General features: G+C 65.2%; 1 protein-coding gene across 4 annotated transcripts in view; it reads right to left on the reverse strand.

Annotated features, from left to right (window-relative positions):
- The window catches only part of PKD1 (polycystin 1, transient receptor potential channel interacting), a 39064-nt gene extending 21638 nt beyond the window's left edge, over positions 1–17426 (reverse strand). For 3 of the 4 annotated variants that reach the window (XM_065924050.1, XM_065924049.1, XM_065924052.1), the window contains exons 1-10: positions 17026–17426; positions 4819–4890; positions 4663–4734; positions 4409–4578; positions 3532–4203; positions 3264–3447; positions 2111–2331; positions 1681–1796; positions 949–1075; positions 393–640 (exon numbers count right to left, since the gene is read on the reverse strand). In XM_065924050.1, the coding sequence (XP_065780122.1) occupies positions 393–640; positions 949–1075; positions 1681–1796; positions 2111–2331; positions 3264–3447; positions 3532–4203; positions 4409–4578; positions 4663–4734; positions 4819–4890; positions 17026–17240 (2097 nt within the window). In that variant the 5' untranslated portion in view covers positions 17241–17426. The remainder of the gene's footprint in view (positions 1–392; positions 641–948; positions 1076–1680; positions 1797–2110; positions 2332–3263; positions 3448–3531; positions 4204–4408; positions 4579–4662; positions 4735–4818; positions 4891–17025) is intronic. The other variant, XM_065924051.1, reaches the window with a different exon arrangement.
- Between the last annotated feature and the right edge of the window lie 490 nt (positions 17427–17916).

Genomic DNA, 17916 nt, shown 5'->3' on the forward strand with positions numbered 1-17916 from the left:
AGCGGGGCTGGGTCGCGTCCTCAACACGGGAGGCGGCACTGAGTCACTCCCCACAGGGGCCTCCACATTATTGGGTCACTCGGGGTACCCAGCTTACCAGGGCCCTCCGAGGCGCTCAGGGCAGGGGTGGATGGGACACAGGGCAGAGAGGACGCAGGAGGGGTGGGCTGCGTGGACAGGAGCGGGGCCTCTGCTGGACACTGGCCAGCCATGCCCAGAGGCCAAGTGCAAAGGCCCTGGGGTGGGGGCAGCAGAGGAGGGCACCATCAAGGCAGTGGCGGGCAGCAGGGGAGTGGACAGCTTGGCTGAAGGGTCTGCATTTGGTGTGTGTGACAGGAAGCTGGGACCTCGGGGGTGGAGGGAGGCAGGAAGCAGGGGCCAGAGGCACGCACCAAGTACTGGGCCGGGGGGCCCGCAGGCACGGAGAAGAGGAACTCTTTCCAGAGCGCGTAAGAGACCCCAGGGAGGCCCGGCCCTGGTGTGGATCCATTGGCACAGGCCCCAGGGTGGCAGGGGGTGTCCAGAGGCAGGCAGATGTTGGCTCGGGGGCACAGGGGCCCTTCTGGTGTGCACGCAGGGGCCAGCTCAGTCCTGTTTTCCAGGGACCGACCCTGGGTCTCGCTGCTGTTTTCCAGGGCCCCTACAAGGAAAGGAGGGGTGTCGGGGGCCCCCGTGTGCTAACAGACCACAGGGACACCCTGCTAGGAGACGAGGTCCTGCCGGGCAGTGTCCCCGGCCCCCAGCACCATTCCTCACCTCCTCCGACCCCAGCCCCAGCCAGCTCCCCTCCAGAGCCGTCCTTGGCACATCCAGCATGGACTGGCTTCTCCAGGCGCCTCTGTCCACCTTGAAGCTGGAGACCAGCCCAGTGGACAACAGACCAAGAGGCACGACAGGGCAGAGAGGCCGCTCAGGCCCCCAAGTCCCGCTGCCCGGATGGGGCCCCACCTGCTCCGCGGCCCGCCCGGAACACCTGCAGCCGCAGCTGGGCGGGCCGGCCCAGCTCCTGCGTCGCGAACTCAGCAGCGGTGAGGAAGACTTCGCGGCTCGGGCTCAGGCCAGGAAACGCCATCACCTGGTCGGGCAGGGGGCCGCTCAGCTCCACAGGCCCTGGCCCTCAGCCTGGCCCCACCCTGACACCCAAACACCCTCCAGTCAGAGGGGAGGAGCCCCCCATTGGCCCCTTCTCACACAGTGGGACCACATTGCTCAGGAGAAAAACATCAGGTCAAAACCGTCTCTGAGCAACAGGAATTCCACCTTCATCTGTAAAAAAATCCCCCCAAGTGGAGAGAGAAGGCTCGGGAGATTCAGGGCTCTCCCGGGTGCCAGCCAGGGTGCTCCTCTCCTCTGCCCTGTGGTGGGTTTTCTACGTTCTCCCCACTGGACACAGGATGTTAACAAGGCCCAGAAAAAGGCTTCATGGGGTTTTTGTGGAGGGATCGTCTTGCTTTTCAAGCTTTTTATCACCTATTTGGCCACGCCGGGTCTCTGCTGTGCACGTGGGATCGATCCTTCTTGGGGCGTGCGGCATCTAGTTCCCCCGCCAGGGAGCAAACCTGGTCCCCCGCACTGGGAGCGTGCAGCCCCAGCCACTGGACCCCCAGGGCAGTCCCAGTCCTCTTGCTTTTTAAAGGGACCCAGGGCAGCCAGGGCAAGGAGCCTGAAGGGCCCGCCTACCTCGACAGGCTCCTGAGGGGCCAGGAGTGCCTCCTGCTGTTCCAGGGGGCTCAAGGGACCCTGCAGGTCCCCACTGGGCGCTCCCACGAGAAAGTTCTCTGCGTCCCACACGGGGCCTGGGGTGCAAGCGTGCAATGAGATGCTGGGCCCAGGCAGGAGGAGAGTGTTGGGGGCCCAGGGGTTGAGGGACCTGGGACTGAGCCACCCAGCAGCAGGCCCTGGTTCCCTCCACCGGCTACCCCCGGTGTGGGCCCAGTCCAGGATAGAGGACACTCAGCAAACACGTGACGAACACTGACCCGGGCGCTGGGTGTAGCTGTGCTGGCCAGGTGGGGAGGACTCTGGGGTGACCAGGGGACCCTGTGTGCCTAGAGGGCTTCCTGGCCAGGGCAGCGGGCGCTCCCACCCGCCCACTCCGGGCCCCGCGCACCTCCGGGCCGCAGCTCACAGACGTAGCTGTGAGGTGCTGAGCACAGGTCCGTGTTGCACTGCCCGGCGGGCCCCAGGCGCACGCAGCGCTCGGCCGTGGCGGGGTGTGGCTCCCCGGGCAGCCAGTTCTGGCAGCTCTCCAGGCTGAAGGTACCGCCCTGGGGTGCAGGGCCCGCTGCTGCCCCCTCCACGGCTGAGAAGCCAATCCACACGTCCAGGCTCCTGTGGCAGGCAGCGAAGGGCCGGCGCTCAGGGGCTCCCCAGGGATGGACACCCGCCTCGCAGCAGCCCATCAGGGACTCTGCCTCTACCCCCACTTCCAGACAGGGACACTGAGGCTCAGAGACTGGACCTGGCAAGCGGGGCCTAGGCCAGCGCCCGCCCAGCCCCATCCCACGGGGCCAGGGTCCAGCTGAGACTCGCTCGGGGCTCTGCCTCACTCTGGGCCCGGCCACAGGACCCACATGCATCCTGAGAAGAGGCTCCAGGGGAGGCCTGTGGGCACCAAGACACCCATACACTGGCCCCTAAATGGGCCAGCCCCACAGCTCTGCAGGCAGAGACCCTCCTGGAGGCAGGACGTGGGGACAGGCGGCGGGGTCAGAGCTGGGCCCCGGGGCTGCGTTACTACCTGGGAACCCCGGGACCCAGGGACCCAGGGCAAGGGCTGTGCCCGCTCTGGGCCTCGATCTTCCCTCAGGACACGGGATGTTCAGGGGGACCGACAGTCCGTCAGCCCCTTCCCACAGGGACCCAGGGGAGCAGGGGGCCAGCCTCCACCCCACCCCACCCCACCCCTGACCATAGCAGGCGCTGAGGGCCACCCTTGGTGAGCACTGCAGAGCAGAGACCCCACAGGCCTGGATGGCCAGAGTGCCCAAGATGCTCCTGGGGTGCAGGTAGCACTGACCACGGACCACCCAGCAAAGTCACACTGGACCTGCCCCGCCCTCTGCAGGAGAGGCCCGGCTCGGGCAGACAGGGAGAACACAGGGCCGGGTTGGGGGCAACTCCCACAGCAGGCACCCCTGTGGCCACAGCTGCATCAGGAGAGCCGACAGGAGCGGTTGCCCATGGGCACAACACGGCTGCTGCCCAGAGGCCGCCAGCCGGCCAGACGCAGCCCCTGCAGACGCCCCGCACCCAGCAGGCACCTGGTGACGCGGGAGACCAGGAAGCGCTGCACGGCGGGGCTGTCCACCATGGCCAGGGCGGCCCCAGCCCAGGCCCGGCACTGCTCCTGCGCCTGAGCCCAGGACGCCTTCTCTGCCTGCAGGCGGTAGCAGTGCCCGTTGCCGGGGAAGATCTCCGTGTCCGAGGGGCAGAGCGGGTGCACCACTGAGGGCAGAGGGCAGAGACGGGCGTCAGCGTGTGCCCGGCCCAGGTAGCCCACCCACCCGACGCAGCCAGGGTGGGCCCCACCTTGGGCTGGCTCCTCGCCCAGGGCCATGATGCTGTAGCTGGCCTCCAGGCCCGAGCCGCCGCGGTTTCGGACACCAAGCTGCAGGGTCTCGTTGCTGTGCACCGAGGCCACACAGACGAGCTCCAGGGCGGCGGGGGCGGCCTCCACCCACACCTCTGCCCCCAGCCGGGCAGAGCCCGCCCCCAGGGCCAGCACAGCTGTCACAGGGTAGCGGCCAGGCAGCACATAGCGGTGAGTGGCGTCGGGGCCCGCGACGTCCACCTCCGGGGAGCCGTCACCGAAGTCCCAGTGCGTGGAGCTGACCGGCAGCGAGGCGGTGACATGGAAGGCTGCGGGCTGGCCAGAGGCCAGGGGTCCTCGGGGCCCCAGCAGGGCGGCCCCCGGGGAGGCAGGGAAGATGTGCTGGAGGAGGCTGGGCCCCCGGCAGGCGGGAGCCTGGGGCAGGGAGGGGCCAGAGCAGGAGGGCAGGCAGGCAGAGGAGGTGTTAGGGGGCCGGGCCGCCCCGCACAGGCACCGGCCCTGCTCCGAGAGGGCCGCGAGGGTCTGGCCGGCTGCGAAGCAGAGGGCGCCACAGGCCTCGGGGGCCAGCGGGCCCTCGGGGGCAGCTGAGAAGGCCACCAGCGCCACGGCGCCCGAGCTGTCGTCAGGGACACAAGCGACATACTCCTCACCTGCAAGGGCAGGCAGGCCAGTCCCGAGGGTGCACCCCCACCCCACCACATCCCAGATTGCATCACCTCTGACCCCAAGCACACTGTCCCCCAGGTCAGAGGGTCCTCCCAACCCCTCCCCAGTCAGTAACTCCCCCCCCCGCAACCCGAGAGGGCCTACAGGGGTCCCGTCTGGCCCCTCAGTCGCGCCGCCCAGTACACTCACCGCAGGCTCCGTCCAGCAGCGCTCCGCTGAGCAGCGGCTGGCCAGCCAGGGGGCCGGGCCCGGCACACGTGGCTGCCTCGGGTCGTACCACGCGGACCCGCTGTCCCTCCACCCAGCGCGGCAGCCAGGCCAGACCGCAGTCACACTCGAGCGGGTTTCCGCCCAGGTTTCTGCAGGGGATGGGGCAGGCTTAGCGGGCAGTGCGGGGCCCCTGGGTCCAGCCACCCACAGCTGCCAAAACCAGTGACACTTACATTTCACTTAAATTAAATAAATTAGCAAATATTCCTTCTTCTAATGTAGAAATCTTGTTGTTGCTTATGTCTCTGTAAGAAAGGAGGGGTTCAACGTGGTTTGACGTGAGCCGCCTGCAGCGTGGAAGCCTGTAGCCGCCCCTGGGGGACACTCACAGCTCTGTCAGCGCTGAGAGGTTCGCCAGGAGCCCAAAGTCCAGCGCCCGGAGCAGGTTGTGGGAGACGTCCCTGCAGAGTGCGGCAGACGGGTCAGCACGGGGCGGCCCAGACGCCCTCTGCCCGCGGCCGCCCACCCAGAGCTGTTTGCCCAGGTCGGCACTGCTGCCCACCTGGGAAACCCGAGGCAGGAGGAGCTGGCCCCTAGCACTGCATCCATGCCCTCCCCTACCCCTCCTGCCCAGCAGGGTCAGATGCATCACAGGGGGCAGGCTTCACCCCTCCACACAGGGTTCAGATGACACGAGGCAGCCCAGGGGTCTCCAGGGTCGGGCACCCACATGCTGCAGCTGGGGGGTGGGGGGCATCCTGAGATGCAGTGGGGCACAGACCAGACCGGGGGGAGGGACCCTGGCGGAGGGCCCCGTAGCACAGCAACAGTGACAGCCCATGTTAACCCTCCAGGGTTAGGGCACTGCATAGAGCTGGACTCCCATAAACCCAGGCACTCAAGGTCGACAGAACCGTGTCAGAGAACCAACCCCAGCACAATCACAGGCGAAGAATCAGAGGTTCTCAAAGCAGAAACTATGAGCAGAAGGAAAATCTCAAAAGCCAGAAGATACAGCTGTGTAAAAAGACACGCAATATCCACACAGTATCTCGGAAAACCAACTGCCAGCAGGGAAAAGCACTAGCGATGAAGACCGACGCATTGTTGTTCAGTCTCTCGGTCACTTCTGACTCTGCGACCCCACGAACTGCCGCACGCCAGGCCTCCCTGTCCATCACCATCTCCTGGAGCTTTCTCAAACCCATGTCCACTGAGTTGGTGACGCCATAAGGCTCATAATACTCTTTCCACATATGCTGTTAACAAACCATCAAGAAAGCAAGCTACTCCAGGAAAGAAAAAAAAAGGCCAGAGATGAGAATAGGACAAGAAATACAAACGTCACAGATGCACAGGAAAATGCCCAGTCTCGTAACAACTGGAGAAACACCAGGAGAATGGCACAACAGCCCTCTGACCTCCATCACCTACAGCGCGGGCGACGTGGTGACACCTGCGACGACGCGACCCCAGACCCCCGCGAGTCCTTCCGGGGACACGCTCCAACCACCGGTGCCACCTCCCCGCCCGGCCTGGAGGTGGAGGCCAGTCGCCCCACGGGTCCAGCTCCTGGGATGGAGACACCTGTCTCCACACGGGCGCGGCCTGGGCCTCCCGCCCTCTGAGCCGCCATCTGGGTGTCACACTGGCCCTGATGCCCCAGAATGCTGCTCGCCAGCCCTGCCCTCCCAGTGATGACCGCCAGCCCAGTGCCCCCGGCCACAGCCCACTCCAGACCCCCACCCCTGCTGTCCCAGCTCCCACGGCAGCCAGGGGTGTCCCGAGCCCAGCTCCATCGCCTCACCCAGCCCACGCACAGCGGAGCTTAGTAAGAACTGGCTGGCATGGAGACAAGGCCCTCTTGGGAGTCGAGGCCCTGAGTGCAGCCCGCACCCAAAGGACAAGCCTCAGGTGGTGCTGGGGTACCTAGGGCCACTCCTCATCCCCTGCTCACGACGTCCAGGAACGAGGTTCAGGAAGCAACCCCCACCCTGGTCCCTGACCGCTGCTCCTTCTGGAGACCGACTATCTACGCAGGGCCTTGCGGCCACCTCTACTCACAGACTGACTGTGCACCAAGGGCTGGGGGTCGGGTCTCAGCCGGGCTGCCCATGTGATCTTGGCTCCCAACACAGCCTGGGGTGCTTCTGACCTTCATGTCACCAGCTGGCCTGCTAGTGACCGACAAAGGGAGCTCCCGTCCCCCTCAGGCCCCACCAAGGGGGTGAGGGAAGGCGAACTGGATGCACTCCGCTAACCCCTGGGAGCCAGGTCTCACCCTCGGCATCGTGGGCAGCCATCAGGAGATTGGGCGCTGAGTGGACGGCACGTGGACATGATGTGCTCTGCCGATGCTGGCTGCAGCCTGCCTAGAGATGCGACGGGAGCTGGCGGCCGGCTGGGGCAGCTCAAGGGCCCCAAGCCGCAGCGGCGGGAGAGAGAGGGGTGAGACGCTGCCATGCACGTGTAGCCAGGCTGCAGCCGCCCGGGCCCGAAGGAGCCCCCGGCCTGCTCATCACCATGTTAAGCTGCTGAAGTTAGCGCCAAGCCTCCAGCCTGCTGCTGAGGAGCGAGCTGGATGCCCCTGCATGGTCACCGAACCCCGGATTCTTAACGGCGGGTGAAGATTTCAGAGGCAGATTCTGAGTTTATCCTGTTGATCTGTCCCACAAAGCTACCACGAGGAGTCCTGACACCCGGAGGATTGCCAGAGCACGCCGGGCTCTCGCCAGACGGCCTGGGAAAGGCTCCCCAGCACCGCTGACACCGCTGATGGAAGTAGTGTCCATCATAAAGAGCTGGGGACAGTCACATCTACTTTAAAAAACAGGGAGACATGGTGCCTCCCATACCAATGCACACAAGCCCACACCAGGCTGCTGGGGCTCCCAGGCCGTCCCCAGGGTGGAAGAGACAGGCCGGGAGACCAGGGGACGCAGCCAGACTCCACCTGATGTCAAGTTCAGTGCCCCGGGGGCAGGGGGCGGGGCAGGCCATGAGAAACTTCAGCAAGACCCACGCGGGGGCTGAAGGGGGCACAGCTGTGGAGCCCGAGTCTCCGGGGTGGGGCTGCAGGAGCCTCAGCCCCGGGCCGTCAGAGGACCCCAAGGTGGGCCTCGGGGACAGTGGGGCTTGAGGGAGCGTGACTGAGGCCCCCACCCAGGGGCACCAGGGACGGCGCCCCCACCAGGGCCTCGAGTGGAAGAGAAAGGAGGACAAGCCCTGCGGTGTTTTTCCACATCCCGTTTTCTGGAAAATCCATCATTAGTGGCAGCTCCTGGGAGCCATCTGTGGTTGGCTTCTGATCACCGTGGTGCCAGAAAACCAGGGTGGGAAGGGGCAGGGCGACCCTGGCAGCCCCGCCACTCGGCCAGCACCACCCCCAGGACGCCGCCCTGGCCCCACTGCCCCACGGCCCGGCTCAGTCCTCCACCCAGCCCTGCCCAGCTGCCCCCAGGAGGCTCCCCCACCCCCGCCCAAGGGGCATGGCCACACGCTCCCCCCAGGGAGCCCCTTGCCAGGACTCCCCTGGGCCTGCCCAGGGCCCAGGTACAGAAAAAGACCCTGCAGGCCGAAGGCAGGCCCAGGACAGAGCCACCTGGGAGCGTGCGGAAGGGTAACGGGGCGAGCCGGGGGGGGCCGGGCAGAGGGGACCCTGGAGGCGGACTCTGCTGGAGTCTCACAGCTCTGAACGGCCACCTCTCCACATCTCCGTCTGCTTTTGTCGCCACCGTTCTCGGGGACTGCCAAGGCTGCCGAGGGCTGGCCCCACCCCGCTCCAGCCCCTCGGGTTTCCTCTGCGCCCTGCCCCCACTTGGTTCCCCGTCTTACCAAGTCGGGGTGGGGAACATGGCCAGCCCAGGGAGCCACCCACAGGAGCCCAGCAGGGCGGCTGGCCAAGCGCCACGGTGGGCAGCCATCCCCACGGGGAGGAGAGCACGCACCCGAGAGGGCTGGGTCACACGGGGTCAACCCTCTGGGTCATCTGGACCTCCCCGGGTCAGGCCAGCAACTTCCAGGGACCCCAAGGCAGGAGGGGAAGGGGGGACCTGCGGCCCACACACCCACATCAGCACGAGACACGTCAGCTCCCTGGGCACCAGGGACCAGGCTAGGAGGCTGGCCCCAGAATGCCCACAGCCCTGGACTGAGACGGGGGTGTCCTCACACACGGCCCTCCCCTTCTGTTCCCTCTCTTTATTTACATATGTATTTATTTGGTTGCATCAGACTCTTCACGGCGGCGTGCGGGCTTAGCTGCCCCGCGGCACGTGGGATCTCTGCGTCCCCTGCACTGGAAGGAGGCTTAACGACCATGCCGTTCCCTCTCCTGACCCGAGACAGGCAGGGGTGTTGGGGAGGAAGACCCCTGTTCGACCCCCAGGCCCCAGCCTTCCCCTCCTCCCCCCAGCGCCCAGCAGTCACTGGAGAGCCCCGTATGCCCCGCCCCCACCCTGGGGCAGGCCCAATTCCTGTCTGTCTCCCGACAGACAGGCAGCCTCCCAGGGGAGTGTGTCCTTCCCAACCCGATCTCTCCTGCTGTAGCAGGAGCTGGGAGTGAGGGACCCTGCTTCCACCAGCCGGAGGGGCCCCGGGGAAAGCACTGAGCCCCCCCACACTGGACCCAGCCCCTGCCTCCAGCCCCAGGCCTTGCAGAGGGGAGAGGATGTCTCAGGGCCCAGTGGAGAGACGGGGCGGGCCGTGGGGCAATGCTGAGAGGGAAGAGGTGTCCGAGGCGGAGCCCAAGGACAGGGCCCTTCCTGAGCCTGGGTGACTCCAAGGGCATCGCCTCCTAGAGCTGGGGACTTGGAGGGACCCGCCCTGCCGCCCCCGGCAGCCTCAGTTTCCCCCTCAGCCCAGGCAGGGGTTTGGGGGCGGCTGCCCACTCCCCAGTCCAGATGCCCAGCAGGGTCTGGGGGCCAGCTGGAGCCCCCAAGGAAACATCTGCACATTCCAGACACGTGTGGTCAGCAGTGGAGGCGGGCGCCAGGCCCCAGCCCACACCCCACCCTATAGCGCTGGCCGCCACGCTGGAAACAAGGCTGGGGAGCGGGCCCTGGAGGAGCGGCCTGCACGTTACGTAACCGCGTGGCGGGCCAGCAGCTGCCTCCCCCGGCGGGCCAGGACACCCCCGCCCCCGCCGCCCCATCCTCTCTGCGGCGTCCCCAGGGCTCCGGGGAAGCAGGGACCCCCACCACGTCCCCTCGGGAGCCAGGCCCAGGCAGAAGGGGCAAGAGGCCACAGGCCAGACCCAGGCCCCTGGGACCCCGTAGGCCGGTCCAGACCCGGCACCCCCACCCTACGCGGCGGTAACGGCTCCCTTTGGCAGCGGGACAGGGTGGGTCAGTCTGAGTCTGGTAACCTCGCTCTGTCTTCATGCACTTCTATTTATGGTGAGCGAGGCTGGCTTCCAGGGCCGGAAATGATGTTTAAATTAATGAATTCAAGTTTTGGGGAGAGAGCTGATCTGAAGAAAAACACGCAGAGGGTGAGAGGCAGGCGAGGGGCCCGGGGGGCCTGGCTGGAGCTGCCCACCCCCATCTGGCTCCTGACAAGGCCGGGGGACCAGAGAGGGGGAGTCTGGGCCTCTAACAGGGGAGAGGCGCAGGAGCCCCAGGCGCCCGTCTCGGGCGTCGGACAGGAGGGGCCTCGTCTCCAGGGCACGTGGAGGGGCTCCCCGCAGGGCGTGGCCAGCCGGGGGCTCAGCTGTCAGCGGGACGAGGCCCAGGCATCCGGTGTGGGGCTGCCCACCCGGGAAGGCCCTGAACCCACAGGCCGCAGCGGGGAAGGGAGCCCCGAGGAGGGGCCTCCCCAGGGCAGCCCACCCAGAGGCGGCCTCCATCAGGGCACTAACCAGGCCAGGATGGGGCGAGGGGCCGAGGAAGAGGAGCCCCCCAGCTGGGGACTGAGGGCCATGCTTCAGTCCCCGGGGTCGCCCCCGCTTGGTGAGGGGCAGGCACGTCGGCCCAGGCGGCAGGCAGTTTTGTTGCCCAAGGGGCTCCAGGGCTCGGCCTGTGGGCATGGGGTCTGAGTGCCTGGCACGGGCCAGGCTGGCCTCTGCTGCAGGGTACTGCCCTTTCCAGTGCGGCCCTGCAGGACCCCAGGGTGGACTCCAGGACTCAGAACTGGGGACACGCTCTGCCCGGCCCGGGCCCGTGGGCGCCTCAGGGGGAGAAGGCCCCCAAACGTAGCCCCCCCCAACCCGGCCTGGGCACGGCCGGGCCCCTCGGCACAAACAGCTGCCAAGCCATGAGGAGCGAGGTGTTCCGGGAAGAAAGGACATGCGTGAGCCGCATTTTCCAGCGAGACTGCCGGCACCCGGCCCGCCAGTCAGCCCAGCGCCGGGCCTGGGCAGCCGCCACCCCAGACGGCGCGGCAGGAGCGGGCTGTTTTCACTTCAGCGCTCAGCAGGCTGGGCCCGGCTGGGATCCCGCTGCGGCGCTGGCACGGCAGAATGTTCCGGAAAGGAAAATACACGTCTCATCCAAAATGGCTTCCTCACTTGAAACCAAACCCCAGCCGGGGTCCCCCTCGGGAGCCAGGGTCCCCACACACCCACCCGCAGGCGGCACTGCCTTATACCTTCACCGTGTTATACATCCACACGGGAAGGCGTGGAACACACAGACACATAACACTGGGATGAAAACACCAGCGAAACGTGCCTGGCATGATACATCCCCCCAGCCACCTGGCTTTGTAGTGAAGGCACCTCGAAGGCCAGACCAGAGGCAGGAGGCATCTGGTCTGGGCAGCAGTCACACGTGCGCCACCAAGGGCGCCTCCCCTTAGGCATGTGTGCTCGGCAGCGGGCAGGTCCTAGGGGCCCAGCTCCCGGCCAGCACTTGGGGACCGGTGGTGGACTCTGAGCTCACTCCGAAGGGCCTGGGGGGCCACTCTGGTAGCAGCTAGGATTATGTGGCCACCATCAAGCGAGTGCCGTGGGGACACCGCACACCCTCACCTCTGAGGCCCACAACCACATCAGGCGCATCCGCTCACGGTGCCCAAATGCAGGGGAGGCAACTGAAACTCAGAGAGGCTGAGCGACCTGGGCACCGTCACACAGGAAGCGGAGCGGCTGGGATGGGAACCAGGTCTGCCCCATGCTTCTCCTGCAGGGTCACTGGGAAGGACCAGAGCAGGGACAGCCAAGGGAACTGGGAGGAGGGAGCTGGTGGGCAGGGCCAGGTGAGCGGCTGGGGCTGAGTCAGAGCCCACCTGGTCCCCTACGAACACACCCCGCCCTAACCTTGGTCGCTGGCGCCAAACACCAGGGCCCCAAGTGCAGCTCCAGGGAGAGGCCTCGAGCACGCCCAGACCACCTCTCTGCCACAGCCCACCAGCCAGGCGACCCCAGGAAGTGACTCAACCTCTGGGAGCCTCAGTTTCCTGGTCTGTAAAATGGAGCCAAGTGTGGTTTCCAGGCCACGGCACCACACTGCCGGACGGAGAGTTCAGCAGAGTCCTGCTTGTCGCAACCAGGCAGGGAGACCAGGCGGGAGCAGGAGGGGGTGCGCCCCCCTGGATACTTTCTTTGGGGGTCTGTTTTTTAATCCACGAACCATAAAGGTCACCCTTCCAGAGCATACAGTTCAGTGGTTTTCCATATACTCTCAGGGCTGGGCAACCACTCCTAATTCCAGACCATCTCACCCCCGGGGCGGGGGGAAACCAGCGTGCTTGACCACCACCCCCAACCCCAGCCCACCCCAGCTACAGACACTCATCCGCTTGCACCTCCGTGGCCTTGCCCGTTCTGGACATTTCACATCGGTACAATCACACAACACGTGGCTTCTGCGTCTGAGTTCTGTCACGGAACACGTTTTCAAGGCTCACTCATGTTGCAGCAAGCCTCAGTACCGCACTCTTGCCCGAGGCCGAACTGTATTTTACAGACAGGCCACACTCTGTGCACATATCCATCCTCAGTGCACACTGGGGCTGTTTCCACCTCCTAGAACCTCTGAACAAAGCTGCCGTGGACATTTGCGTTCAAGTTTTTGTGTGGACGTAGGTTTCATTTCTCCCAGGTCTACACTGAGGGCAGAACGGCCGGGCCCTCTGCTGACGCCACGTTTACTTTTTAGAGGAGCTGCCGGACTGTCTTCGAGGTGTGCCCATCCCCGCCAGTCGCAGACAAGGATTCTCACCAACACGGGGTATCGCCTGTCTTTTGGGGACAGCCAGCCCAGTGGGTGTGAAATGGATCTCCCTGGAGTTTCGATCTGCATTTCCCTGAAAGCTAGACACAGCGTCTTTTCACGAGCCTATTGGTCATTTGTGTGTCTCCTTTGCAGACTGGTCTGCTCAGATCCTCTGCCCGCTTTTTAGCTTTGAGTGACAGAGTTTTTACATATTCTAGCTACAAGGCCTTTATGAGACAGACAACAAGACGGTGTTTCCCGCCCTGGGGCGGTGGCTGTCCTCACTGCCCCGGGGCCTGCCCGTCTCCTGAGGGGCTATGGGCCCTGGGAGTGCTCTGCTGTCTGTCCCTTCAGCTCCCCGAGTATCACAGCTGCAGCTGAAGCCTCCACGTTCACCTGCCCACCCTGCCAGGGGCCACATATAGGAGCAGTGTGTGCACAGCTCTGCCGTCCGGCTCTCACCAGGAAGCTCGTGTGATGCACACTCGCAGTCTGCCTCTCCCAGAGCGGGCGGCTCAGGGACCCTGAGGGGGAGACCAGCTCAGCACGCAAGACGTCTCTGCACCCCAGCCCGTGGTCTTCTTTCTAGAAGACGCCAGTCATGATGCTTCCCTCCTGGGTCCTTCAATGCTGCCCCCACTGCCCTTTCTCCAGAGGCCCCACCTCCCGCCCCTCCATCACCTGGCACCTCTGAGACTCTGCCAGGCTGTCCGCTCTATGTGGGATGCTCTCTCCCGGTGCTGGGGGACACCTGCACGAGCGCTGAGCATTGGCTTCAGTGTCACCTACACTGGAGATCCCTCCAGGGGCCCCTGCAAAGCGGCCTCCTCTCTATCACTGGTGTTTGGGTTTTAACACTGGCTCCACTGTGATAAGAGCCTCAGAGAGGTGGGTCTTGAAGACCCCAAGCACAGGACCAGGCACCTGGCGGCCAGGCCCCCTCTCTCTCAGGAGGGCCCAGAGGCAGGACCCTCCGCTGCCCCGCCAGCCCTCAAGGCAGCAGGCGCCACATGCATGGCTGCCTACATGGTGCCTGGCGTTATACACAGGCCAGGCTCACGCTGAGCCTGGGGGTCTCCTCCCCCATGCCCACCTTCCCTCACACCTGCGCAGCTCCCCGGGGGCTGCATCTCCCAGAGCCCCCCACACCCCCCTATCAGTTAGGGGAGCATGTGAGGAAGGGAAAGGCCCTGGGTGCCCCCAGCCAACGGCAGACCCCAAGGCCCCAATATCCTAGTCAGTGAAGCAAACCCCTACTGAGTCCCTGCTCCGAGCCTGGTCCCAGACCAGACATCCATGAGACAGTACGAGGCCCACTTGGAGCCCCTGGCCATCACCCGAGAAGCGGCTGGCCAAAGTCAGCCACACTGGACATGATGGACAGACAGCACCGGGAGCAGTGCCGCCCCATCTAGAACTCTCTGCGCGGGCCCGGCCAACACGGCAGTCACTGGTCCTGTGGCTCGAGCACGTGAAATGTGGCTCCCCACCCAACACAGCTCTGGGCCCAACCGGCAGCGTCCGGGAAGGACGCCAAGGGCAGAGGGACACACGGAGACACAACCCCACCCCAGGTGCCACGGGAGCGGGTCTCTTCAGCAAATCACACGAGAGGGAAGAGAAACGGGAGAGCCTGCATACCCGCAGAGACTTAAAAGACATCAACCAGCTGCACTGCCACTGTGTGGACCTTATCTGGTGCCTAGTTCGATCCAGTTAAAAACACCGAGACAGCCACAAATCTGAACACACTGGACATGAAAGGGATCAGGGAACTGTACGTCGTCTCGCATGTGATCGAGGGGTCACCATACATTTCCAAATGCTAACAGATCAAAAGTAGGATAGCTGGAGTTTGCTTCCAAAAGGGGTGGGGGTGAGGGTGGAGCAGCAGGCCAGACCACAGGGCAGTGGGTCTGTGAGGTTCATCATGCTCTTCCACCCACTTCTGTGTAAGTTCAAACTCTCCAGGATAAAAGCGTTAAAAACAGGAGCGCAACCACCTTTTACTGAATGACGTCATCCTGTTCGGGCTGACACCTCCCAGCAGCAAGCATCATTTAACTCAAGGAGGCTGGGGTCTCAAAACCCTGGGAGATCCTGCAAGCCCCGAATCCCCCATCAGCCAGCCCTTGTCCCCCTCCCCAAGTCAGGACACAACTGTCCTGCAGCACCTCAGGTTGGCCAAAGAGTCTCAAATGGAGGGGTGCCTGCCTGACGCTGATGACAGAGACGCCGGGCCCGAGTCCCCTAGGCTCAGACTAAGGGTGACACCCAGGAGGCAGGCCCACTGGGGCCCCTGGACGTGTACACCCTCCCCCAGGGGGCTCCCTGGCATCTCGGACCTCATTTCTGCGCCCTCAGAGAAGAGAAGGTTCACCTGCCTCCCTCTCTCTGAGGGCGGGTGGGGAGTCTGCAGAGTGGACAGGCAAGGATGATGGCTGGGGCAGCCCACACAGAACAGATGGTGGCGTGGGGGCGGGCCTTAGCATCTGCAGTCAAGGGCCCAGTTTCCCCTGGATTCCTCGCACTCAGCCCTGCAGAAATCTCTGAGGCAGCTTCAGAGTGTCAACTGGAACGTTAAGTCTCCTCGGTTCCCCGACTCCCTCCTCCCAGGCTGCAGGGCCAGCAGCCCTGGAATCCTGCCGGCTCAGGCCAGGCCGCCAGCTCCCTGGACGTCCAGAGGCTAAGTGGACACACGCAAGGCTCAGGCTCCACTACTGTGCCCGGGAGCCTGCTCCCTGCTGCAGGCCTCTGGCCAACCTACCAGTACCGTTTATTTCCTGGACAGCTCCTGGAGGCCAGCCTGCTGCTAGGTGACAAGGAAGCAGGAATAACCAGCAGGGGCTGGGGCCTGATCCCCAGCAGCTCTCGGCCCACCAGAGATGGAGGCAACCTTGCTCACAACATCCAGAAACAAGGGCTGGGGGTGGATCCAAAATGATTACGTGGGCACTGGCTGCAGACAGGAAGCCCATCTCCGCAGGGACAGCCGTGACGGCAAACACTTCAGCTGTCAGGGAGCAAGACGACAGTGTGGCCCCTAGGCTCCCAGCCGCTGCCCCTGGAGAACCAGCTAGCTCCCCCACAACACCCAGCAGAGCCCCAAGGAGGAACCCTCCAAGAGAAGCACTCACCCCTGTCCCGCCCTCAACATCCAAACTCGCCTGAACACAGACCACGAGGGTCCCCCTAAAAAGAGGCAGCGACACATCGGAGTCGCCCAGGGGCTGTTACAAAACCAAATCCAAGGTTTAATAAGCCTGGGGATGTTGAACGCTCCCCAAGGGATTCCAGCGTGCAGCCAGGGAGCCGTGGAGTCCTAGCTGAGGTGTCTGGAAACACCCAGAAAGGGCCATGAGGATGTGTATCACAGGCAGGGAGACTGCCCCCAGCTCTGGGGTCAACTGCCTGAAAATCTCAGTTCCCTGCACCCTTTTCAATCAAACGCTGCCTCTGCCAGGCATCGGCTGTTACTGGTCACTTGTGCTTGGACAAAGCACATCACCGTCACCTCCAGCTTGTGTTCTCATCTGTACAATGGGCATCTCTGCTGCACCTCACCTCAGAGGGTCAGGCTGAGGGTTAAGCGTGACAATTCACAACCACACCGTGGCATAGGCCGAGACTGTAGGTGAGCTCTCCATAAAGACTGCGTGTTATTATTTCCTCCAAAATGCAAACCGAGGATGATTTTTCAGCGTTTTAAACCCCTCCACGGCAATCACAGTCACCCACTGTTCCCAGGATAACATCAGAGCGCTAAGCAAGACAAATGAGGCCCGCGAGGACCCTAACCCTCCTCCCATCCTGCCCTCACTACCCCCACAGCTGCCACAATGGGGGTGTACCCTACACCCGCGCTCGACCAAGTCCGGCCCCTCGGTCTTCCCCTTCCACTTCAAGCATCAGGCCAATTCTAAGCATCCATCATAGCCCTCCACCGCCCAGCCCAGCTTCCTCCTCCTGGGCTCCCAGGTGCTGGGTATTGCCCCAGGCCAAGCCGCATCCTATTAGTCTCTAATTAGCGTTCAAGTGTTCGCCGGAGACCGCCCCGCCCCGCCCCGCCAGAGCCCACTGACCCGGGTCTGCTGGCGTTCCCGGGGCCCCGCCGGGCGCGCGGTCTCCGCCTGCACAGAATCTGGGATTTTCCTATTTCCCTCTGGCTGAGGCCAGGCGGGCTGAGAGCCGGCCGCGGGCCCAGGTTTTCCTTATTTAGTCGGGCCGCCCTCACTACGCTGGAGCCTCGCCCTGGGAGAGGCCTGGCCCGCACCCCGTTTCCCCTTCTGGAGGCCGGGGACGCGCCCACGCCCTAAGAGGCCCGCCAGGCCGGCGGCCCGCCCGGCCGGCTTCCCCCCGGAGGGTGCAGGCGCCCCGTGCCCCGGCCGGCCGCCGGGCGCCATGGCAACCACCGGGCCCGCGCGGCGAGCGCGCGTTACTCACAGCGCGGTGGCGTCCGCGGGGATGCGCAGCGCGGGCCCGAGCGTCCGCAGCCCCTGGCCCGAGCAGTTGACGAGGCAGGCGGCGCCGGGCGCCGGGCCGCAGAGACAGGGGGGCGCGCACGGCCCGCAGCCGCGCCCGGGGACCCCCGCCAGCGCCCCGAGCCACAGGCCCAGGCCCAAGGCGAGCGCCAGGCGGGCGGGCGCGGCGGGCGGCATCGTCAGGGCAGCGCAAGCATGGCCCCGGCCCGCTCCCGAGGGCCCGAGCGCCCCCGGCCCCGGCGACCGCGGCTCAGGCGGGGCCCCCGCACGGCATGGCTCGCAGCGGGGCTGTATCCGGCGGCGGCCGCGGCCTGTCTGCCTGCGCGACAGCCTCTCGGCTCTCGGGGCCGGCCGGGTCCTCCGCTGCCCGCTTGTGCTCTGGCGCTGCAGTGCAGCCAGGCCGCCGGCTCCTCCTCCTCCCGGCGCGGCGCGGGGCGGGGCTCCCGGAGGCTCCGCCCCTCGCGGGGTAGTGGGCGGTGGGCGGTGGGCGGTGCTAGGTGGGCCTGGCGTCTTGAGCTGCTCCCTTCGCTCCAGGCCGTCCGGCCGGCCCCCGGCTCTGCTCTCTGCTCTCAAAGAGCGCCGGCCGCTGCTCCCGGCTCTCTCTCGGGTCTACTCGCCGTGTGCGCCTCCCAGCCCTCAGCACCCCGGAGCAGTCACAGCAGAACTGAAAACACCAGCCGGCATCTCCAAGGCCCGGCTATGCACGTTCATTCGCTCCCACCGCCTCTGTCCCCCTCCACCACGGCTGTTTCCCGAGTGCTTGGCACAAAGTAGGCACTCAATAAATGCGCGTCGCTCTTCGGTGCTGTGACTCTGCAAAGGGAGCTTTTGTTCCTCTCTGTGCTCAGGACAG

Source organism: Muntiacus reevesi, chromosome 2, assembly GCF_963930625.1.
Source record: "Muntiacus reevesi chromosome 2, mMunRee1.1, whole genome shotgun sequence".
In the NCBI taxonomy this organism is placed as follows: domain Eukaryota; kingdom Metazoa; phylum Chordata; class Mammalia; order Artiodactyla; family Cervidae; genus Muntiacus; species Muntiacus reevesi.